This window comes from Erythranthe guttata, chromosome 2 (genome assembly GCF_056151865.1).
Source record: "Erythranthe guttata isolate IM_541 chromosome 2, IM_541, whole genome shotgun sequence".
NCBI classification, from domain to species: domain Eukaryota; kingdom Viridiplantae; phylum Streptophyta; class Magnoliopsida; order Lamiales; family Phrymaceae; genus Erythranthe; species Erythranthe guttata.
Window position 1 is genome coordinate 2,947,369 of NC_142534.1, and position 25,132 is coordinate 2,972,500.

Here is a 25,132-nt window from a genome sequence, read left to right on the forward strand (position 1 = left end):
TTGCACGAAATCTAGATAATTATGTTGAATTTGATACCATAAGGGTGGAGGTGTAAAATAATTATCCAAACAAAAGAGAGTTTTTCCGTTAATTAACCATAACTCCGGGTGGTGGTTGTAATTTACCCATACTCTTTTTTTATGTACGTACTCACTGAATTGAAGTGTGATACATTAATGAAATACCTAACACACCTAACTTTGGTTGTACTATAAGAAGTTAGACATATATACAAAAAGTGTAAAAAATTCCTACCACATATATTCACATGAGCCACGTGCTTATATTAATTGTCGAGTTTGAATCCGTCAAGGGTTGTCCTATGATACAGTCAAATAAATGTTATACACTCGTACAAATTCATATATTTCACTAGTGTTCAAAAAATTAGCCGAGACGACGCTTATTCGGTCTTTAAGGCAGATACGGTCTAAAATCTTTATAATTTTGGTGTAAAAGTTTGAAAAATCGGATTGTAGCCTGTAGACGGTATGTGGCGGTTTGAAACGGTCAAACTTTGGAGGCAAATCAAACTTTAAAAAATAAAAAAAATGTTTTTAAATCTAGTTTTTTGTTTTTCTTTTTCTAATCCAAAAAGGAACAATTGGGCTTTGGATAAAAAAAATGAATTTATGCTAATTTTTGTTAATTTCAATTGTTATCTTTAAAGGATCTAATGATATATGCTTGATATGAAGACTTGCGTTTTATTTGTATTCTTTTAAGAATTTTTATTGTATTAATTATCATCTTATTATTATTAAATATTTGTTATGATTAAGATATATATATAAGGATGGGATAGAACCATGCTAAAATATCTTTATATATATATTTTGAGTATTTACAAGTATCTATATATATATATATATATATATATATATATATATATATATATATATATATATATATATATATATATATATATATATATATATATATATATATATATATATATATATATATATATATATATATATATATAAAAAATTTTTATTTCGATTTCTCATCGACTAATAGTGAGACGGTGATTAACCGCCTCCGACCCAATTCCCACCTTTGACAAGATGCATGATATATGGACCGAGGTGGTTGAAATTTAATCGCCTTATTTAATTTGTAGGACCTCAGGCGTTACCAGTTGTCCTAAAACCAATTAGTGTTAGGAAAGGCGCAAATATAACTCTAGCCTTATAGTGCATTCAACACACACAAGCGCTCACGACATTCGATTGTGGGAAAATTTGTCACGGCCGTAATAAAACAGCTATTTACCGTAACAAAGTTTTTGTCACGGCCGTATATATTACGGGGAAAATTTGTAGTAAATGCATAGCAAAAACTTTGTTACTACGTAGTTGGTACCTTTTTACTACGGTTAATGGTTGTAGTAATAAAACATTTTTTACTAGTGAAATCAATTCTATAAAACCCCATGGATATACATACATTCCTTGCCACTCTCATTCCATTTCACATTCTACTGTGTGTTTTTATCTCACTGTGTGTGTGTTTACGGTGTGAGAACTTAAAAAACCCTAGGGTTTCCATGGCGGCGGAAAGTTACAAACCCCATGCAGTCGTTATCCCATTCCCAGCACAGGGCCACGTAAACCCCATGCTCAAGTTAGCCAAGCTCCTCCACAGCCGCGGCTTCTTCATAACCTTCGTCAACACCGAGTACAACCACCGCCGCCTCCTCAAGTCCGGCGGCGGCCCGGCCGCTCTGGCCGGATTGCCTGACTTCCGGTTCGCCACCATTCCTGACGGACTCCCCCCGTCGGAATTGGAGGACTCCACTCAGGATATCCCTACTCTCTGCGACTACTGCAGCAAGACTTGCTTGGAGCCGCTCTGCAACCTCCTTACAGAGCTCAACAGCTCCGGCGAGGCGGGTGTGCCGCCGGTGACCTGCATTGTCACCGACGGGTTTATGTGTTTCGCACTGAAGGCGGCGGAGGCGTTCGGTCTGCCGGCGGCGGTGTTCTGGACGACGAGCGCGTGTGGATTTTTGGCGTACACGCATTACAAGTGTCTCGTGGAGAAAGGTTTCACTCCCCTCAAAGGTACATACGTACAAGTACTAGATTATGAAAAAAAAAATAAATTAAATTTCCATACATTTAGCAAATTAAGGCGAGACCCCTCAGGTAAGGTATATTTACAAAAAATACCTCTTGTTTTCGTAATTACAACCATGCACCACTCAACTTTGTATTGTCTTACACATTCATCCTTACAATGTCAAATTAACTTACCTAGGGTTTTCATGCGGTCGGTAAACCGACCGGATCGAATCGGACCGAACAAAAATTCGTACATGTATATTACCGAACTGTTAATTCGGTGTGGTATTCAGTTTTATTTTATTCTCTCTCTCTCTCTCTCTCTCTCTCTCTCTCTCTCTCTCTCTCTCTCTCTCTCTCTCTCTCTCTCTCTCTCTCTCTCTCTCTATATATATATATATATATATATATATATATATATATATATAAATTAAATTAAAAGATCAGAATTTTAAATCTTTTAAATAAAATTTTGGTAATTTAGCTATTTAATGAACCAAATGCTAAACGGTATAAAATTTTGACGTACCGCAATTTCTTTACATTTTTACCGAATGAACGACTCTAAATTTATTGATGAGGAATTTTTTTTCGTAATATTATACACAGTTAAGGAGATGCTTGTAATTATACAAACATGAGGGACTTTTCGTAATTTGACCTTATCTAAGGGCTGGTCGTAGTTTGCCCTTTATTAATAAAAAAACCCGAAACAAAAAATTTATTGCATATAAATTTTTAACTAATGTTTCAATTTTCTCCCAAAAAAAACAAATCAAGAATTGTAACAGTTTCCACCATGTTTGGATTTTTACAGACATGAATCAAATAACTGATGGGTATCTGGAGACAACGTTGGACGAAGTACGAGGAATGAAACAAATCAGATTGAAGGATTTCCCTTCTTTCATCCGTACAACAGATCCTGAAGACATAATGCTCAATTTCTGCATACAAGAAACCGACGCCACACACACAGCCAAAGCCATAATCATTAACACATTCGACGCGCTGGAACAAGACACCCTCCACGCGCTCTCCGCCACGTACGCCCCACTCCCCATCTACACGATCGGCCCACTCCTCAATCAAACCACACGCGCCGCCTCCAGTCTCTGGAAAGAAGACAACAGCTGCATCAAATGGCTCGACGCCCAACACCCCGGCTCCGTACTGTACGTCAACTTCGGCAGCATCACGGTGGCGACACGTCAGCATCTGGAGGAGTTCGCGTGGGGCCTCGCCGACAGCCGGAAACCTTTCCTCTGGTGCGTCAGGCCCGATGTGGTGGTCGGCGGCGGAGCCGCCCTGCCGCCGGAATTTACAGCGGAGGTTCGCGACAGGGGCATGGTGGTTGGGTGGGCCCCGCAGGAGCGGGTGCTGAAGCATCCCGCCACTGGAGGGTTCCTAACGCACTGCGGGTGGAACTCGACAATAGAAAGCATTGCCAATGGTGGGTTGCCTTTGATTGGATGGCCGTTCTTCGCGGAGCAGCAGACAAACTGTAGGTACAGTTGCGTGGAGTGGGGGATTGGGTTTGAGATAGATACCGATGTCAAGAGGGCTGACGTGGCGGCGGCGGTGAGAAAGGTGATGGACAGTGATAAGGGGAAGAAGATGAAAGAAAGAGCGTTGGAATTGAAGAGAAAAGCAGGGGAGGCAACTGCACCGGGTGGTTCTTCTTTCATGAATTTGGATAAACTCATCAATGATGTTCTTCTTCGCTAATTAATTTCGTGTGCGTGCTTCGTATTAGGCAAACAAGTGCACGTGCGCGCGCGCGCGTTCTTTATTAAATAATAAAGCGGACAACGAATATATAGTTGTACGTTGATCGAATAACTTATTATTTCTCATTATGAGTGCTTAAGTAATGAAAACTATATATTGTTTTTCACTTTTTTGTGCCAATTTGTTTGAAGCCTAAGACGAAAACTTCAGTCTCTTAATGTATCTGTGTTTTAAATATGTTTTGTGTTCGATACTCGTAAATATCTGCCGAATACCTTATGAGTCATTTTGCAATTTCTGAAAAGTTAAAAACATGTTTGAATATCCAATTTTCAAATATTTTTTGTTGTTTTCTCTAATTATTTACATAATTTAGTAATCAAATGAAAATTGATTGTTGATAATAATAATTATTTTGAATATATATTTGTATGGAAATACATAGAAATAATATATATGTAAATAAATCTTATAGTACATGTTTATATAGTACAATTCATAAATATATCCCTATATCTTTAATAATTACACGTTTAATTTTCTCAAAGGTCCCGTATTTCCATTTTTGGAACATGCCGTTTTCCATGTCCATTTTCGCGTTTTTCGGTATCATCACTTTTGTGTCGGTGTTACATTGCGTATAGAATAAGTAGAAGTTGGAATTCAGACACTCTGTTTAATTACTTATAGTAATTTGCCCCGGAAAAATGCTTGTGAACTTTAGGTATATATATATATTTCGAGAAAAATGTTGGTATGAATTGTGCTTAACACTATATATATATGTTGTGCTTTTTATAGTTTTTGCCACCGCTGTTTGTTACCTCTTATATTGAGTTCTAAATTCTTACAATTTGGTACTATGAGTACTATATCGTAGTAATTAAGGTTCTTTTGCTTTAATTATGTTTGTTGTATGGTTTGTGTATGATTCCATCGGAGTTAGGATTTCCAAACCGTGGGGCCGAATGCATTTAAAAAATTCTAAAGGGTCCCCCGTAAATGCTAGTGTTGATCATGTACACAATTTTTATAGTTTTATATAAATTATAAAACATGTTAGGGGGCCATGACCCCCCTTACCATATGCTGGCTTCGCTATGTCTTATGTAATCAATCTGCATCAATTTTTTTTTTTTACTAATTGTCGCTGATTAGTAACAACTTTTTTTCTTTTCTGGACAAATTACAGGCACCCTTTTAGGTGTGCTTACGAAAAAAATTCTTCATGTTTATGTAATTACAATCGGCCCTCTCAACTATGTTTTGTCTTACATCTATTCTTACGGTGTTAAATTTACCTATTCAATGAGTGGTTTTATCATAAGATAATACATAGTTAAGGGGGTGGTTGTAATTATCCAAACAAGAAATAATTTTTTCATAATTTTTACTTATCTCAGAGGGGTGGCCGTAATTAAGATAGTCTTTGATAGGTAACGTTAGGGGTAGAAATTGGAACAAAAAATTTGATTTCCGTCGATTTTGGAACAATTTTTTTTTTTCATTATGGATTCCGAATATTCCAATTTTGTTTGGATAGGAATCTTAATATATTTGAGATTTCGATTTCAATCCGATTTTAATTTCCATAAATATTTCCTAAACTTTTTTTCCCAGAAAATTACATTTATAATACCAATACTATTTTCATTTTATATTTAAAGTGACCAAACATTTGTAATGTTCTGAAATATTCTGCCGATTTCAATCCGAAAATTTCTGATTTTTCGAATGAAATTTTTCATCCCAATTTCCGAAATTCCAGTTTTCAAATTTCCAAGTTTATTTAATTGAATTGGACTAATTAGCTCTTCACTTCATTAAAAAAAAAAAAAAAAAAAAAAAAAAAAAAAAAAAAAAAAAAAAAAAAAAAACTGAATTTTTCCAACCCTCTAATTCCCATTCTCTAGACAATATAATAGAGGTTCGATTCAAAAGGAATTTGTTTCGAAAATTTTCAGATAGAGGATTTAATTAGCTACAAAATGATGATGAACGTTATAATGTGGGAAGAAAAATGTAAATCTTGGTAGTAATACTTTGCTTTCTTCCCTCATTTTGCTTCCTGAAACAATATAATTATGTACATGAATAATAAAAGAACACAATTTTTTTGATCAATTCTCTTTTAGACCGATGAAAAAAGTTTCTGTCTCCGCAGAAATTAGGGTTTGAGGAAGATAGTTGCCAAGAGAAAACGGCAATTTCTATGCTACACCCGATGAATATAACCAGGCACCCTAATTGATAAGATTCCCACTACGGGTTCATGGGGTTTTAGAAATATAATTATAAAATAAATTAAAAAGGACACATGTCAATAAAAGAGCCACCCGGTGAAAATCACCTGGTGCAGCATCGTATTCCCCAGAGAAAACGTGTATTGGCTTGGTCCTTGATTGTCGGAAAAAAAACTGCTCCCCTCATCTGAAATCTCGGGGCTTATTCAATCGTACAATCTACGCACCTTTGTCTTGGAAAATAATTCATGGTAATACATAAGACCTTGAGTACTCTTTCAAAGGGGAAAAAAAAAAAGATTCTATAAATTTGGCATAGATTCAGTTTGCTTCAATAGTGCTTGTCTTTTTTATTCGGGGTGTTTATAAATAAGTTCATCAATGAGTGTTTATACATAAAGAGATCCAGAAACTCTTTTACCAAAAAATTCACACATGGTCCAAATTTTTGTAAAAGACTAAAATAGTCCCCATGCTTTAATATGCTCCAATTTCATCCTTAATTTAATTCAATTTGACCCCAAATTTCACAAATTATTCAAGTTTGACCCAAAACACATTTTTATGGACAGTAATATAATTACGTTGACTTGTCAACAAATCAAACAAAATTAAAAAAACAAATAATAAAATTACGTTAATTTACTGTCAACGGCAGAACAATTACATAAATGTATTGTCAACGACAGTACAATTACGTTAATGTATTGTCATTGACAGTATAATTACGTTAATTTACTGTCAGTGACAGCACAATTACGGTCAACGTTTAGCGGCGGACGTAAGAAAAAAAACTACCAAAAAAACTCTAAAAAAATCAACGCCGAAGACCGACGGCGGAAAAAAAAGATTTAAATAGTCAGCGCCGGAATCCGGCGGCAAAAAAAAATTGAAAAAAAAAGGTCAAAATTGAATTTTTGTGGATAAAATTGATTAAATTGGGGGGTACAATTAAGAATTGGATATAAAATGGTTGGAGGTAATATTGTCATATACATGAATGTTTCCTTTATTTATAATAAATATTAAAGAGATGAGCTTATTGGTGAAAGAGATATAGCCCCTAAACCTAGAATAATAAAAATACTTGGTTAGGGCCCTATGCACAAAAACCACTTCTTTCTTTTTTTTTTTTTTTTTTTTTTTAAACTATGTGTTAGGACTAATTGAAACGTGGTCGTTCTCATCAACAAATAGAATAATGTTAGAGATTGGATATTCATATGAATAGATCATGTAGATATATCAACTTCATATATCATGAAATAAATTTGACAAAGAAAAGAAATCTATTGAAAACGAGACATAAAAACAAGAAATTAAAGCAACCACTTGTCATATCCACTTACTGCAATTGAAAGTGATCAAATATTAATGAAATACCTAATAAAACCTAATTTTCATTCGGACCACATATGTTAACATGAACGCACGTACTAATTAATCAAGATTGTCGAGTAGTTTGAATCCGATCGAGAACGTTTGTTTTACGGGCAATAAATTTTAATTTCTCGCGTTACATTATATCATATATATACACTTGTATATGTATACTTCCATATATATTTACACACATTCAAGATATTATAATTAATATAATGTTCGATTTTTAGGTGAATGTGAATAAGTACCATTGTTGCAGGCTATAAAACCCCATACGTTTCTTGCCCCTCTCATTCCATTTCACATTCTACTGTGTGTATTTATCTGTGTGTGTGTGTGAGAACTGAAAAACCTAGGGTTTCCATGGCGGCGGAAAGTTACAAACCCCATGCAGTTTGCATCCCATTCCCAGCACAGGGCCACATAAACCCCATGCTCAAGTTATCCAAGCTCCTCCACACCCGCGGCTTCTTCGTAACCTTCGTCAACACCGACTACAACCACCGCCGCCTCCTCAAGTCCGGCGGCGTCCCGGCCGGATTGCCGGACTTCCGGTTCGCCACCATTCCCGATGGGCTCCCGCCGTCGGCATCGGAGGACTCCACTCAGGATATCCCTTCTCTCTGCGACTCCACCAGCAAGACTTGCTTGGAGCCGTTCCGCAACCTCCTTACAGAGCTCAACAGCTCCGCCGGCGAGGCGGGTGTGCCGCCGGTGACCTGCATCGTCGCCGACGGGATAATGAGTTTCACTCTGAAGGCGGCGGAGGCGCTCCGACTGCCGGCGGTGGTGTTCTGGACCGTGAGCGGTTGCGGCCTTTTGGCGTACACGCAGTACAAGTATCTTGTTCAGAAAGGTTACATTCCACTCAAAGGTACACCGAGATTAAAATTTCCATTAATTATATAAAAAGGTTAGTAAATATATATATTAATTTTATATGTAATCACTAAATTAACCTTTTGCATTAATTGTTCTCTCCATTTGTGAAAATTAATGTATAATATTTATTTTTCCTTATAATTTTAATTTATTTCTTCTTACAAAAGTCCCAATTTATGTAAACAAATTATTCTTTCTATTAATTTTCGAGGAAATATTCTTCCATTACTATTTCTAAGAACTAAGTTTCAAAATAGATATACAATTTAAAGTCTTTATTTTATTCGAACAAAAATTATTACAGAATTCTGTAATATTAAATATTTATATAGCGACAAATAATATTAAATGGACAAATTGTTTATTCTTTACATACAATTCCGAATTAATTGACAATATTTTTTTTATTAATTATTATAAAATCTAAATTAACAAATAATATATATTAAATAAAAGAAAAAATTGTCCATTAATTCGAAATTGATGGAGAAATTATTATTTTAATGAAAAAAGTTAATGTTGGAGTTTTACAGACATGAATCAGATAAGTGATGGGTATCTGGAGACAACGTTGGACGATGTACGAGGAATGAAACGAATCCGATTAAAGGATTTCCCCACTTTCATCCGTACAACAGATCCTCAAGATTTTATGCTCAATTTCGCCATACAAGAAACCGACGCCTCACACAGAGCCACAGCCATAATCTTAAACACATTCGACGCGCTGGAACAAGACACCCTCCACGCGCTCTCCGCCACGTATGCCCCACTCCCGATCTACACAATCGGCCCACTCATCAACCACACTACCACCACCCAAGCCGCCGCCAGTCTCTGGAAAGAAGACCACAGCTGCATGGAATGGCTTGACGCGCAACACCCCGGCTCGGTGCTGTACGTCAACTTCGGCAGCATCGCGGTGGTGACACGTCAGCAGCTGGCCGAGTTCGCGTGGGGCCTGGCTGACAGCCGCAAACCTTTCCTCTGGTGCGTCAGGCCCGATGCGGTGGAGGGCGGCGGAGCCGCCCAGCCGCCGGAATTTACGGTGGAGGTTCGCGACAGGGGCATGGTGGTCGGGTGGGCCCCGCAGGAGCGGGTACTGAAGCATCCATCCATCGGAGGGTTCCTAACGCACTGCGGGTGGAACTCGACAATAGAAAGCATTGCCAATGGTGGGTTGCCGCTGATTTGCTGGCCGTTCTTCGCGGAGCAGCAGACCAACTGTAGGTACAGTTGCGTGGAGTGGGGGATTGGGTTGGAGATAGATAACGATGTGAAGAGGGATGACGTGGCGGCGGCGGTGATCGAGTTGATGGACGGTGATAAGGGGAAGAAGATGAAGTACAGAGCTTTGGAATTGAAGAGAAAAGCAGAGGAGGCAACTGCACCCGGTGGTTCTTCCTACATGAATTTGGATAAACTGATCAAGGATGTTCTTCTACGTTAAATTTCGTGTATACATGCATGCATGTTAAGCATACAAGTACACGTATTCTTTATTAAATAATAAGGAGAACAACGAATAGTTGTTATATATATATATATATATATATATATATATATATATATATATATATATATATATATATATATATATATATATATATATGAATCTTGTAAAAATAACTTATTATTTCTCATTATGAGTATTTAAACAGTTTCAATTTACTCAAAGTATTCACACATACAACAATAAATATGTTATTAACATGCTATCACAGCTAGACCAAATAAAAGGTCTTTGAGTTCGAATCTTACCGCCACCCATTTTCAAATATTTCAAGTGGAACGCTTCAAATGTAATTAGCGTGCACTTGAGGGGCGTATTAGAGATATTAATATTAAATATCTAATAATTGATTTATTTATTCAACCAACGTGCATGAAGTAGCTGATTCTATCTATATGATTCCATAAAATAGTGAAAACCTCTACACAAATTTGAATAGAGTATAAGAATTGACCCAAATAATATACCCGGCCCACTTAGATCTGATCCAATGGGTCAATTTTATAATCTTGTTACTTCAGGTATTACTCGGCCCTATTATGAGGGCCTCCCTGAGGTAAAGCGTAATTACACAAAAACCTCTTTATTTTGAAATATTACATTCGGACCCCCACGTTTGAGAAATTTTTGACATCCACCTCCCTGCAAAAGGTTGTTAATGAATGACGTCTACAAATTGTGGAAAAATGAGGAGTTTTTTCGTAAATAAACCTTACCTCATAAAGATAGTTGTGATTTAACCCAATCATAAGCCAATTAAATTCAACGAGTAAATTCAACGAGTAACCTAAGCAACCCTAATTGCATTTTTATAATAATTTTTTTCTACTAATTTTCGAATTATAAAAAAAGTTCAAATCGAACCCTAAAAATTTGCTTTATTAATTGTTTCATTTCTTTAACGGTCGCTTTAATTCGTTTCATGACAATTAAGTTTATATAATCTTTTGCGCAGTAACTTTGTATTATTATCATCAGATTTTTCTGAAAACTATAATTTAAATATTACTAATAAATTTTATTATAATACTCAAATATATTTTTTATTTAAATAATTATTTTTTCCACGTCTTAAAATAGTTTTCCGTGCATTGCACGGGAAGTAATGCTGGTAAAAAAATAATATAACAAATTAAACACCTCCTATATATTGGAGGTGCATTAACAATTGGCTTTATAGATCAAAAAACAGGTACTCCAAATTTGAACTAAAACGAGTCTGAAAATCTGCCCAATTTTGAAACGGGGACCAATGAATTGATAATGAGATTTAACCCAACCACTTGTTCAATTATTGCTGTATTCGAAAGTGTCCAATATTACAGATATTTAATATAATTTATTACCTAATAGCACTGTGCAATAATAATTTTAACCAGACATACTCGTTACATGTCATGTGGATACTTTGTCCGTGACACCTACTTGTGTAAGTCAATTTAATCTAACTATTAATTTTATATTTATTGATTATCAAGAAATGCGTTGTTGTTTAGCGGATAAACAATGTAAATCACCCTAGTGTTACGGAAAAATTTTAAGTAAAATTTGACTTTTTTTATTTATTTTTTGATGACTTTTAATTTATCTATATTAAAAGCATATTTTTCCAAAATTATACATATTTATTTTATCCAAACTGTAGTATATCAAAATTGTTACATATTTCTAATATTTATAAATAAATAATTAAATTATCTTGGCATAAATCCCCTTTGTGTTGTAGAAAATATGCACCAAACGCCCTTAAGTGTTACTAAAAAGGTTCACACATAATTCCCTTAATAATTAACGGTGTTAAAAGTTAATATAATAGGTAATTTCATTTAAGATAAAATAAACTACAGAGAATTCTACACAATTAAATTAAAACAAGGGGTTTTAACGCATGTTTTCTATAACAACCTAGCTATAACACATGGATTTTTTTATGATTTTTACCCGTCGTTCAGCAGCATCCATGACGTCGACTATAACAATAATTTTTTGAGTGACAACATCAATTTTTATATGATTAGACAAAAGAAAATATTATCACTACATTTGTATTTGATGGAATATCTAAACAATTACTAGACACTAGTGATCACATAAAAATATTATTATATTTAATATATGTATTTAGCGACAATTTTTGATTATGTCACAATTCTGTAGTGCCATTTTTTTCTTGTAGTGCGTAGCAAAGCAAGTATCGGATCTTAAAGAAATAATTGAATACAACGATTAATTGTCATAACTCATAAAAAAAAAATTAAATTAAATTAAAAAAAAAAATTGAGGAAATGGGGTAGAAGAAATTAGATGCCCTTCCCAATTGCAAGAGAGTTGATTCCCACCTACACTTCAACTATATATAGTATTTGTTTATTTCCTTTGTTGACATCACAAAGTTTATTGGTCAAAAAATAATAAAATATTCAAAAAAAAAAACAAGAAAAATTGTCTACACTGCGTTGAGTTTGAGTAGTTTGACTATCTTTTTGTTTCACTCCTAATAAAAACCAATATTATTATCAAAGAAAATAAATTAAATACATTTTTGATAATCATGATATCACTACAGTTCTGTTCATGTTATTTATATACTACACTCGGTGAAGGATACGTCGAGTGATTTTTCAATATTCATCTACACATACAAATGTGTGTATATACGTATCTGCATGCTTGTGAATAATAAAAATATGCCCGATGTATTTCACCCGATGAATATTAACGGATCATCCTTAGCCTTGGGAAAGTGAAAATATTATAAAACTATACTCCAAATCTGGCAGCAATATCTTAATTTAGATTCAACAGCTGCATCTAGTTGACCATATTTATTGATATCCCACCAATCAATTTTATTTTATTTTATTATTACGGCTCACTTCCAACTTCCAAGTTGGTTCAAATATAAAAATTAAAAAAAAAAATTATAAGAAAAAAAAAATATTGACAGCAGGTCTGTAACATGTGATCTGCAGTTAAATTACTATAATAGTAAATCGAAATCAGATCTACAAATCCAATTAATTAAATGATCAAGTCTTTCAGTTCACAATTAAAAGTCGTCTGGACGTGAATTAATTAATAAACTCTGATTTTTTTTTATAATTTTTTTTTAATTGGAAATTGAAAAAAAAATATTCAATTTCCACCTATATATAGAAGTTAGAACTATCCATTCATCATTTTTATTTCCCAATAAAGCAAACAAAACAAAAAAGAAAAAAAAAAGAAAATGAAGCCTCACGCTGTACTAATCCCATATCCGGCACAGGGGCACATCGCCCCTGTTCTAAAACTGGCAAAACTGCTCCACGCCAGGGGCTTTTTCGTCACTTTCGTCAACACCGAATTCAACCACAGCCGCCTCGTTCGGGCCAGAGGGCCCGAATCCGTTTCCGGGCTTGAGGATTTCCAGTTCAAAACCATACCCGACGGCCTCCCCTTTTCCGACAAGGACTCGACACAGGACATACCCCAGCTCTGCGATTCGCTCCGCAAGAACGGTCTCCCGCCATTTTTGGACCTCATCAAGAACCTCAACGAGTCAACGGATTGCCCGAAAGTCAGCTGCATAGTTTCCGATGGGGTTATGAGCTTCACCCTCGACGCCGCCGAACAGCTCGGAATTCCTGAGGTTGTCTTCTTCACCACCAGCGCTTGTGGCTTCATGGGTTACTGCAACTATGGCGAGCTCGTGACACGTGGACTATTTCCACTTAAAGGTATATTATACTAATTTAATTTCTATCCTTTTTGTGTTTCTAGTTAGTGTAATAAGTGATCTTGTTATGTATGCTTTGCAAGCTGTTATATTTTTTGTGATTTGATTAATTTACTGTCGTATGGTTGCGAGCTGTTATATTTTTTCTGATTTTTTTCTTTTTTAATGATTTTCTTGATGTTGATTTGCAGACGAAAGCCAAATTACGAATGGATTTCTCGACACCCTGCTGGATTGGGTTCCGGGGATGAAGAAAATCCGGCTGAGGGATTTTCCGAGCTTCGTCCGGACGACGGACCCCGAAGACATCATGGTCAACTACAACATCCTGCAGACGAAGAACGCGACGAGGGCGAAAGCAGTAATAATCAACACGTTCGACGAACTGGAGGCGGAGGTTCTGGACGCACTCAGGGAAAAGTTCGACACGGTCGCCACCATCGGGCCGCTCCAGCTTCTCGAGCAGCACGAGGTCGAGAAGCCCGAGATCAAATCGATCGGGTCGAGCCTCTGGAAGGAGGACGACGCATGCATTGCATGGCTGAACAAGCGCGCCCCGAACTCGGTGCTCTACGTGAACTTCGGCAGCATCACGGTGTTGTCGCCCCAGCAGCTGCTGGAGTTCGCGTGGGGCCTAGCCAATAGCGGCCAATACTTTTTATGGATCATTAGGCCCGATTTGGTCAGTGGGGATTCGGCCGTCCTTCCTGAGGAGTACTCAGAGGAGGTTTCGGGCCGGGCCCACATGGTGGGGTGGTGCAACCAGGAGCAGGTCCTGGCCCACCCCTCAGTGGGCGGGTTCTTGACCCACTCCGGGTGGAACTCGACCGTCGAGGGGATATCGGAGGGAAAGCCGATGATATGTTGGCCGTTTTTTGCGGAGCAACAGACGAATTGTCGATACGCGTGCACTGATTGGGGAACAGGGTTAGAGATCGAGGGGGAGGTGGAGAGAGAGAAAGTTGCGAATTTGGTTAGGGTTTTGATGGAGGGAGAGAAAGGGAAAGAGATGAGGAAGAATGCATTGGAGTGGAAAGAGAAGGCTCAATTGGCTGCTAAGCCAGGTGGATCTTCTTACAAGAATTTGGAGTTCTTGATCAATGAGATTCTTCTCAAGAATTAGATTTAATTTGATTTCTAAATTAATTTGGTTCTTGCATAAAATTTTTCTATGTGTGTTGATTTCCACTTCTTTTGCACCATGTTGATGATTATGTTTTTTTTTTCAAAGGCATTTGTACTTGGAAGAAATAATTAAATACTCCCTCTTTATTTTATTTTTTGTTTCGAGCTCATACACACGTATTAAGAAAATCAATAAATATGCATGGATTTTAGAAAAATCATAATAAAATAACTAAAACACTCTCATTAATTACTTCATCATTAAATTTTCATAATAATAGTAAAGGGCAAATTTGAGAAAACACAATAATTGTTTTATTAGAATTGTAAAGTGACCTTAATTTGAAATAAAAAAAAATCTCTAAAAAGACAAATAAAATAGAAAGGAAGGAGTACACATTTGTCATAATTAGTGTAATTTATCTAGAACATAATTAAAGACCAATTCTAAGATAAGAAAGAAATAAAGTCAAACAATTGTCAACGAATCCCATTCCGTGTTGATTGGTTATATTCATACTAACGATAATTACTTGCATGGGTCCCACTACCCACTTTTATTCAAACCGAGTTAATTCTAATTTCTAGGTTACAAAGGGCTACATCCATTATTCAATAATGTAGAAGTTGTTTTACTAAAGCACACATTTATGCTTTGCCTAATTATAATTATTATTAGTCTAAAGGAAAAATATGTCCAACACTTGAAAATTGGATTATTCAATTTGGATACGACATCGAGCGAAATACATTATCAATACATTATTTATCATTCGCTTACGTATAGAAATATACATAAAATTGTGCGGGTGCTTGCTACATCTAAAGCGAGATCATGACCAACTGAGCTTTAGCTTAGTGTTACCAAAAGCTTCTCTCTCGTAGCAGTGTTTGGTGAGAGGGCAGAGTGTTAAATCTCTTTCGATGCGTGTTTTGAGTGCGTGGGTTGTTAGGCCTTATTATAAATCTGATTAATGTCGGGACTTGCTTTTTACGATTTGAAAATTGCTATTTACCGTTCAAAACACTAAACTGAACGCCGAAACCGGGTGGCTACACCTTAATTGAACGCCCAGTCGGGCGCCCAGGGCGTGTACGAACGCCCGAAACGGGCGTTCATACACGCCATGGGCGCCCGACTTGGGGGTTCTACCATGTATGTGCGAAAAAAAAAGCCCTACAAGTCGATTTGTAGGAATTTTTAACATGAAATTGGTTATGTAATCGACCTACCCAATGCATATTACACATAAAGGAGTCAAAATTACCTCAAAAAATCGAAGTCCAACCCTTCTTTAAGCTTGATTTCGAATTTTCGATTTTTGCTTTTTTGCTATTTGCAGTTTGGGGGTTTTTGAGTTTTTTTTGGAGATTTTAAGGGTTTAGAGAGATAAATGGTTTTTTTTTATGAACGGTAAATAACAATTTTCAAACCGTGAAAAGCATTTCACTTAATGCCAGAGTCAACTTTCAAAGACATGTAATTCGTAGAATAGCGTCCAATGGGTAGGTGGGGGCCTATGTAATTATAAATAGTTAATTAGAAAATATGAAGTAGCTTTCAAGGAAAAAATAATTATATTTATATTGCAATGATGACTCTAACCAATTAACTTATGAAGGATTATACGAAAATGTATATTTTTTCGTGGTAGGTAGGACGTCTTCATCTTCTTAAGTTTTTTTGGGTTAAATTATAACTACGTATACATGAGGTATGGTTAAATAACTTTAAGGTCCTTATGGTATCGATAATTATACTCACTCCTGTGAAACGTAGTTAGATACTCTAATGGGATAATGCATTGGATACATTATTCCGATAGGGTTCTAACGGACTATTACTTTTAGCTAGTGGTGGAGATAACATAGAGTTATGGGGTGACGATATGGCTCCCCCAACATTTCTTAAATCACTCATACTCTTTCTTGTCTCCACCACTTCCTGAAACCAATAGTCCGTTAGAACTCTATCGTAATTATGTATCCAATATGCATTATCCCATAGAGTTTATAACTACGTTCACTAGTAGAAAATTTGCTTACTACTACGAATTATTTTACCACGGTACAAAATCGTAATAAAATGTACTTTTTACTACGAAACAATTTTGAAGTCGTAGTAAATACTAGAATTTACCGTAGCAAAAATGTATTGGTACGGCCATTTACCGTAGCAAAACTTTTGTCACGCCCGTTTATGCTACGGGGCAAATTCGTAGCAAAAGTTTTTTTAATACGAATTTGATACATTTTGCTACGGTTAATGATCGTAGTAAAAAGTCATTTTTCTACTATGGTTTCAAGGGGATAAGTGTAATTATTGATACTACAGAGACCTTAAAGTTATTTAAGCATACCTCAGGAGTGTAGGTGTAATTTACCCTTTTTTTTATAAGCTTAATATTAATGTTGTTATTCTTTAGCATAATATTAATATTTATTATTTGTAATGTATATATTTATTTTAGTTTTTTTATAGAAAGGAGCAAAATTCAATTCATTAATTTTCTTATATCTCATACCAATTTAGTAATGGACCTTGCTAAATGGCCAGCCAGAATTTAATATTCTTTTTATTCTTTTATTTATTTACAGTTATGTCCTTAATAGTGATTTTGGCTCCATTAATTTATCTCTCTAATTTCGTTCCCAATTTGTCATTATGGAAGTTAGTTGAGCCTAAGTAAACAAAAGTTATAACATGTAACCTTTCACATTCTCACGATAAACAATAAAACCCAATATATCAAATTTGCACGAAACAATAAACCAACGTTAAGTACAATTGTTGTTTTTTTTTTTTTTTTTTATTATTATTATTATTATTATTATTATTATTATTATTATTATTATTATTATTATTATTATTATTATTATTATTATTATTATTATTATTATTATTATTATTATTATTATTATTATTATTATTATTATTATTATTATTATTATTATTATTATTATTATTATTATTATTATTATTATTATTATTATTATTATTATTATTATTATTATTATTATTATTATTATTATTATTATTATTATTATTATTATTATTATTATTATTATTATTATTATTATTATTATTATTATTATTATTATTATTATTATTATTATTATTATTATTATTATTATTATTATTATTATTATTATTATTATTATTATTATTATTATTATTATTATTATTATTATTATTATTATTATTAATCAATAATAATAATAATAATAATAATAATAATAATAAAAATAATAATAATAACAATAATAATAATAATAATAATAATAATAATAATAATAATAATAAATTTTGTTTAGTATAACTCAGACTAGGGGTGTGAACGAGCCGAGCTCGCCTCTTTTGACAGACTCAAGCTCGAGCTCTTGCCATTTTATCGAGCTCGAGCTCAAGCTCATTTTGTTGTTTTATTTTTTTAATATTTTTTAATTATTATTTTATTATTATTAAAAATTATTTTAAAAAATTACAAAATCAACAATAAATTGTAATTATAAATATTTTTTATATTTATATTTTACTTATATTTATTTCTATAATATTATATATTATTTAAATAAAAAATAATATATAAAAAAATAATTAAAAAAACAAAAATAATAAATAAGGCTCGCGAGCCGACTCGTGAGCTCATGAACAACAAAAAACTGACTCGAGCTCGAAAAACTCGAGTTCGAGTTCGAGCTTTTTTCGAGCCGGCCCATCAAGCTCACTAGTCGGCTCGGCTCATTTACCACCCCTAACTCAGACTATTGAACCGCTATTTTGTCAGAATATCGCATCATTAATTATCAAGAACACATTTTTTTGTCGTATTTTTAGCATAACTCATAATTGTATCTATTGTAGCCACTATTTTTTTGGGTTTGTGAAGCTTTATTGATTTTTCCACCAATTTTGTGTCTTAATCCAACAACATCCACAAAAAAGCACTGTTATAAAAAGAAGTAGAAGCCTCTATTATATTTTTACAATTTTTAGAATCTGGACACGAAGAAAACAAAATAAATGGATGGAAGAATTTAATTGATGTTATTGATCATTGTAAATTATAATCTGATTGAATACTTGGAAACTATGAATCCTAGTAATTATTAGGAGAGAGAAACAAAAATTTCAAATTGGAATTAATTATATTATAGTTGAAGGGTATATTAGTAATTAGACATAATAAACTTTTATATATTTACAAAATTGACCATTCTGGCCGGCCCGTGAAGCTTTTCCGTTTAGTAATTTACCGTCCAATAATTCAAAGAATCAAGTTTCCCTAAATGAATAATAGTGCAGAGGTGGAATTGTTGTCCTCTTGCTATCGAATTTTGTTTTCTAGGAAACAACCAAATTGATAACACAAGTCCCGAGAAGAAGAGATAGAGGATCAAGAAATCAATTTATAAACACCCAAAAAAAAAACCCAGCTGGCAGTTATACACAGCTTACGTGTGAAATACGGTAAGGTTTGTATTGCATGTATTCTAGACGCATCGTTTGGTCGATGAGTTAACCATAATTAATTAAATAATTATACTTTATTTAATGTTTGGTATTTTTAATAATCTTTTGGATCGATTTCAAAATATTACGTAATCATAATTTATCTTTGCTTTTATGAACTTTTTTAATTTTTTAACTGAAACCTTCAATGATCAAATAGTGCAATTATATTTATTTAAATTATTTAATTTTATTTTAATTAATCATATCTTGTTGGTCAAACAAGGCTTAATAATTGCTAAGAGATCCACTATAGTAACACAAAATATTTAGGGAGTTGAATATCTGAAAGAAAAAAAAATGTGTTATGCGAGAAATTTTGTTAATATTAATAATGTAATCGTATAGTTAACAAGATAAAATTAAATAATCGAATAAAAGTACAATTCTTTTATCGAATTCCAGGACGTCCACTAAAGAGTTCTGATGTACAAAATAGTGAAATATACATTATGATAATATAATATTTGCTGGTCAACCTGAAAAGTTGTTATTAATAGAAAAACATTAGACAACCCAAACAAAATACAATAATCTCACGTGTGTATGAGTTAGGTGGAGAGGCTTAGGCAAGAGAGAAAACTCTAACAACTCTTCATCCACCCTCCAGTCAAACACATATTCTTATTTTTAAAATAAATAAATCGAATATTCTCACATTTTCCTTTCACTCCAAAAGTCAACTTTTGTTTTGCCAATATTATTTACATATTTAACAATAAATTGTAGAAACCGACATGCTACCAATAATTGTTACAATAAAACTTCTACCTTTTTTCTTCATATATATTTTTCGGTTTACTGATTTTGCAGATGATACATTCGATGAAATATATTAGATGAATTTGAGCTATTGATCTAAACATAATAGCACACGCATCTATGCGTATGTGTGCTTAACAGATGATTCTTTACATATTATGGTTCAAAATTGTCCGATTTGTGTTACGCCAGATGTAACATCTCATATAACAAATCAATTGCAGTTAAGAAATGAGTATACATTAATTTTATATATTATTCAACATATAAGTGTCAAAGATATTCGATTATTATTTGATCTACCGGATAATTATGTCATCACCCACCCGGATCATTAGTGCGTTGTAAATATATACATCAAAGCACACAATCAATTATGTAGCACGTGTTATATGAATTTTTCATATAACTCAATATAATTAGTGAACCTTTTATTTTTTCTATACATTTCGTAAAAGGTTTAAATTTTGTAATAGTACACAATTTTGATACGATCCATTGTTTGGTTCTGAAAATTAAATTGGGTCGATAATTGGGCCCACCATATTATCCCTCTTTTAATAGATTGTGTATCTTATATATAAAAGGAAGATATTTTGAACTAAACCCTAAAACCTAAACCTAGGGACAATTTTGACAATTCATATTTTGACATTTTCTTATTTATTTTATTTTTTCCTTTCGGCGGTTTTTTTTTTTTTTTTTTTTTTTTTTTTTTTTTTTTTTTTTTGTTTTTCGTACACAATGATAACAATAAAAAATAAAATAAAACTAGAAAATAATACAAGATGTAAAAACTGAACACACGATTAATAACTGATCCATTTACATCTCACGTAATCCGCCTCTTTCTCGAAAATTACTTGAGCACCAAAAACTGCAATAAAAGGTAATTTCATTTGGCTTAACATTTCATCATCTCTAGAAGGCAAGCATTAGAGAGTTCCATGAAGATTGAAGAACCTCCATTTCCATCCCTCCCGTAGAAAACCTCAATGGGTTTTTTCAAGCTTCATATTTCAGGTATGAATTTAAAGGAAATTTGCTCATGAAGTAAACATCGAATTCTTCAGTTTTGTTCAATTCTCTTGAATTCGGTGTAAATGACACATGTTCTTACGGATTATTAAAAAAAAAAATTCCCAGAAATCAGGGTTCATGTAATTTGGAATACTGTAAATAAAACACACACATAGACGCATAAAGGAGTAAAATCGATGAAATTGAGGTGAAAAAGGGGTTCACTTAACAGACAGGTGATAGTTCCCCATAGGGTTTCATCATTGGAATCTGGCGTTAAAAATCGAGCATGCGGTGATTCGACTTTGTTGGTGATTTTGACTTCATTATTGTTCTTTTCTTTCATTTTATTTTGACTCTGTAGATATGGTTAAATATTTGAGTTGCTTTCCCTGCTTTTCATCTTTATACATCTATCTAACGAGTAAATAACTTATCAGTTACCACTAAGAAACTTATATTAGCCTCCACTAATGTGCAAAATCTTGGACCCCTTCTGAAAGAGCAAACTAACAACAGTTTTGATCCTCATCCCGGTCGCCTTTTCATTTGTGGTCGGTCTATTTTTTTTAAAGCAAGTTCTTACCTCATTAATCTTAAATCTAAGCGTTGGAGTTCTCTGGAATTATGTAAGTATATTAATGGGGTTATTTCGTAACTTTTTTTGAAAATTCTTGATCCTAACACATGTTGCATCAAACCTGTTTGCACTTTTTTTTTTATCTTTGGACAATTTTTTTTAAACAAAACCTCTCGATTCTATGTTGTATTATTCACAGATTTTGGAGTAAGGTCATGATTTTATGCAAAGGTATTGTGAGTTCTAAATTTTTTGACTATATTTCCACATGTTTAAGTTTTGTTTCCTAGCTTATGGGATTTTACACGTTAAATATTTTGATCTTTGTGTACTATGTGCGAGTGCATGTAGACAATTATGAGAATTATGTTTTGAAACTTATTTGAACGATTTTAAAGTTTTATGTTTGTTTTGTTGGGCCCGCCGAGACCATCCTGGATGTAGAAGTGGAGCTTCATCGTCTTTTTCATTCCATTGTAAGAGCTTTTTGGATCTTGGAATTGCCATTTTTGTGGTAGGCTCCTCTTACCGTTTTCATGAATGAATCGTTTGTCCTAAACCGATATTCTATTTTTCTTTCTCTAATTTTTTTCTTTCATTAATGTATCTAATTCTTCTACTTTCTCTCTCTAATTTTTCTGTTTCACTGGTATATCCAACATAAGGGGCATCAAAAAAACTGTATCGTATGAACTTTATTACTCAGTATATGTTTCTAATGTGATTCGTATAGTCCCACATATATCATATTTAGCTTAATTAGTTATTTCTAATTTGATTCTATATAGTGTTTCACTTAGTCTCTAAGATAGTTGAAGCCCCAATTTTGTTCTAATTTTGTTTGGCCATTGGTTTAATTGTTGTACATATCCAGTGCAAAGATTAGCTCTTGAGAATACAACAGAGCATGGTTGGTTCATTAGAGAGGTTGTGTGATAGAAGTGAGATAAATTATCTCGCTTATTACCAGAGAAGCATCTCTCTCTCTCTCTCTCTCTCTCTCTCTCTCTCTCTCTCTCTCTATATATATATATATATATATATATATATATATATATATATATATATATATATTTCCCTTGGTTTCTTTGCATTATCATTCATGAAGTATGATGTGGAATCTTAACTCTTAATTAATCATTAATAGCTAAAATTGTAAATATATGGGTATTGTTGCATCATAAGCTACTGAAATAATGTGAAAACGCACAAGCCATAGCCCGTTAGACTTTAGGCAAGTTTTAATTGTTATTACAGAAACAAAGCCTTACACTTACGGCACACCTTTCCTGTTGTTAAATTGTCAGGAATAACGTGATTTCATGTTGTTAAATTGCATGTGTGCTAATTCTTAAGAATGGATCCGTAGTTTGTCCTTCTTGATTTCAGTTCACATCAATTAATTATTCAAATATGCACACTTTTGGGCATTACTTTTTTTTTTTTTTTTTTTCTGGACATTGCTGTTTGTTTTTAGTGAAAGAGTTTATGACTAAGTACATTTTACTAGCAAGAATAATGGAGACAAGTATCATGTTTCCACAAATTTGTATTGCATAAAAAGTTATGCAGAGATCCAAGATAGGGTTGGTGTCACGAAAGTTATACCGAAGATCCATTGTTAGTTCGAGCAACGACCAACTGATCCAAAAGGGTATTCCCTACACTGCTCTGGACAATAAGTTTCTCAATCCCTAATTGAATGTTGAGTGAAAAAAATTTGTTCCATGATTACGGTGCAATACTTTCAGTAATCTACTTTAAAATAGACTTCAATGTTAATGTGATTCTTCTGTATTTTTCTTTCTCTCAATCTCAGGGAACTTTTTTTTTTTTTTTTGTAGACAGAGAATGCAAGTTAGTGATGGTGGCCTATCCAACTCTACTCTCTCCCAAGCATATCATCAAACATATTCAGCATCATCTTCGCCCTCCAATTTCTCTTGAAGAACACCAATGTTTGTCTTAATTGCCCCTGTACCAACTTTTTTGTTTGTTGTTGAAAACAAAATGCAAAAATATTCAAGTCGCCTTCGTAAAAAAATGCAGTCGTCAGGGGATGCTTGATAATATATGTAACGTCTTCTTTGTGTGTTTTGAGCGGTTGTCACTGTAACAGCTGCTTTGGTAAATGTTTAAGGGCATTGTATCATGATTATTTTTTTACACTGCATTTTTACTTGGAAACTGATTTCTAATTTATGTAGCATCTTCTTTGATGTTTTTAGTAGCTTTTACTGTAGCAGTTGTTTACTTAAACGGTTGACAACTACATTTTTTTTTTCTTTTTCATATAATAACTCTTCACAGTTAGAATGCTCTTTTGATCTATAACCGTAGAAATGAGAAATAAGCGATGTTCAAAGTTTTAAATTTTTTTGGACGTGGTGTAAGAGAAATTAACTTTTCAAATTAATACAATGAATATATATACAATTTTTCACTAAAATGAACATATTTATTTATGACTCTATATATATGGATATTATAGATGGTTTGAGACTTTTCTCATATCTACTGCATGGTTTCGTACACTTTTTCACAGTTTTGCTCGGATTTCAATCTTGAGGATGTTGAGAAACAATGGAGCAAGATGTGACAAATGATGATATTTTGGAGTTCGACAAGCTACGAAGGCCCAAATTTTATTGATCAATCGTTAAAATTATTTTTAATTATATTGACCATGTTCTCAATATCATTTATCCATATATTTACGATTTTTTATGGTGATGTGCTCTCAATTATTTAATTGAAGTATATTTAGCATATTAAGTTCTACAAATAAAAACTCTTCTCTTTTGTAATGGTATCCCGTGCAACGCACGGGCATGGTTACTAGTCAAGTCAAAACTAGTGTTGATTCTAGTCCTTGAACAAAACCCATCAACGAGCTGTGTGAAATTACCAAAAAGGGTATCATATAAAAGGGTAAAATGTAGTGTCGTTGTAAGGTTTGTCTGTCAAATATCGTTTGGAAAATTAATGATTGTGGATACCTAATATTGCAGTGGCATTTAATGAATGATAATAATAATACGGAATCAGCCTTGAGAATTAGAGGTGTGCACGGGTCGGTACGGCTCAGTTTTTCCAATAAACCAAACACGTATAAATACTACTGTTGCTTTGGCTTTACTTAGGTCAGTGGCATATTTCTATGCAGGTCTTACCAAAAAGGGATTAAGTTATTTCGGAAAATATATTCAACCAACCCCAATCCTTTTACCCATTAACATTTTAGAAGATTTCACAAAGCCCTTATCACTTAGTTTTCGACTTTTTGGGAATATCTTAGCGGATGAATTAGTAGTTGTTGTTCTTGTTTCTTTAGTACCTTCGGTGGTTCCTATCCCTGTAATGTTCCTTGGATTATTTACAAGTGGTATTCAAGCTCTTATTTTTGCAACTTTAGCCGCGGCTTATATAGGTGAATCTATGGAGGGCCATCATTGAAATAGTTTTTTTTAGCTTAGCACAAAGCAATGTATGTGCGGTTCAAAATGATTTACTTAAGGAATAGAAATATACAAGACTCTATATACGATAGAAAGCAATAGGAACAAAAAAAAGAAAAAATTACGATATTAGAGAT

At 33.6% G+C, this 25,132-nt stretch overlaps 3 protein-coding genes across 3 annotated transcripts; all 3 read left to right on the forward strand.

Annotated features, from left to right (window-relative positions):
* The first annotated feature begins 1,451 nt into the window (after positions 1 to 1,451).
* LOC105949594 (UDP-glycosyltransferase 85A8) lies at positions 1,452 to 3,964 on the forward strand. The gene is made up of 2 exons (XM_012972896.2): positions 1,452 to 2,067; positions 2,885 to 3,964. The coding sequence occupies exons 1-2, from the start codon at positions 1,551 to 1,553 to the stop codon at positions 3,793 to 3,795; spliced, it is 1,428 nt and encodes a 475-aa protein (XP_012828350.2). The 5' UTR covers positions 1,452 to 1,550; the 3' UTR covers positions 3,796 to 3,964.
* Positions 3,965 to 7,575: 3,611 nt separating this feature from the next.
* On the forward strand, positions 7,576 to 9,847 carry LOC105949659 (UDP-glycosyltransferase 85A8-like). The gene is made up of 2 exons (XM_088824532.1): positions 7,576 to 8,298; positions 8,840 to 9,847. Exons 1-2 carry the CDS (start codon positions 7,788 to 7,790, stop codon positions 9,754 to 9,756), a joined length of 1,428 nt encoding a protein of 475 aa, XP_088680658.1. The 5' UTR covers positions 7,576 to 7,787; the 3' UTR covers positions 9,757 to 9,847.
* A 3,019-nt stretch (positions 9,848 to 12,866) lies between these two features.
* On the forward strand, positions 12,867 to 14,814 carry LOC105949678 (7-deoxyloganetin glucosyltransferase). The gene is made up of 2 exons (XM_012972995.2): positions 12,867 to 13,538; positions 13,729 to 14,814. Exons 1-2 carry the CDS (start codon positions 13,049 to 13,051, stop codon positions 14,658 to 14,660), a joined length of 1,422 nt encoding a protein of 473 aa, XP_012828449.2. The 5' UTR covers positions 12,867 to 13,048; the 3' UTR covers positions 14,661 to 14,814.
* The last annotated feature ends 10,318 nt before the right edge of the window (positions 14,815 to 25,132 follow it).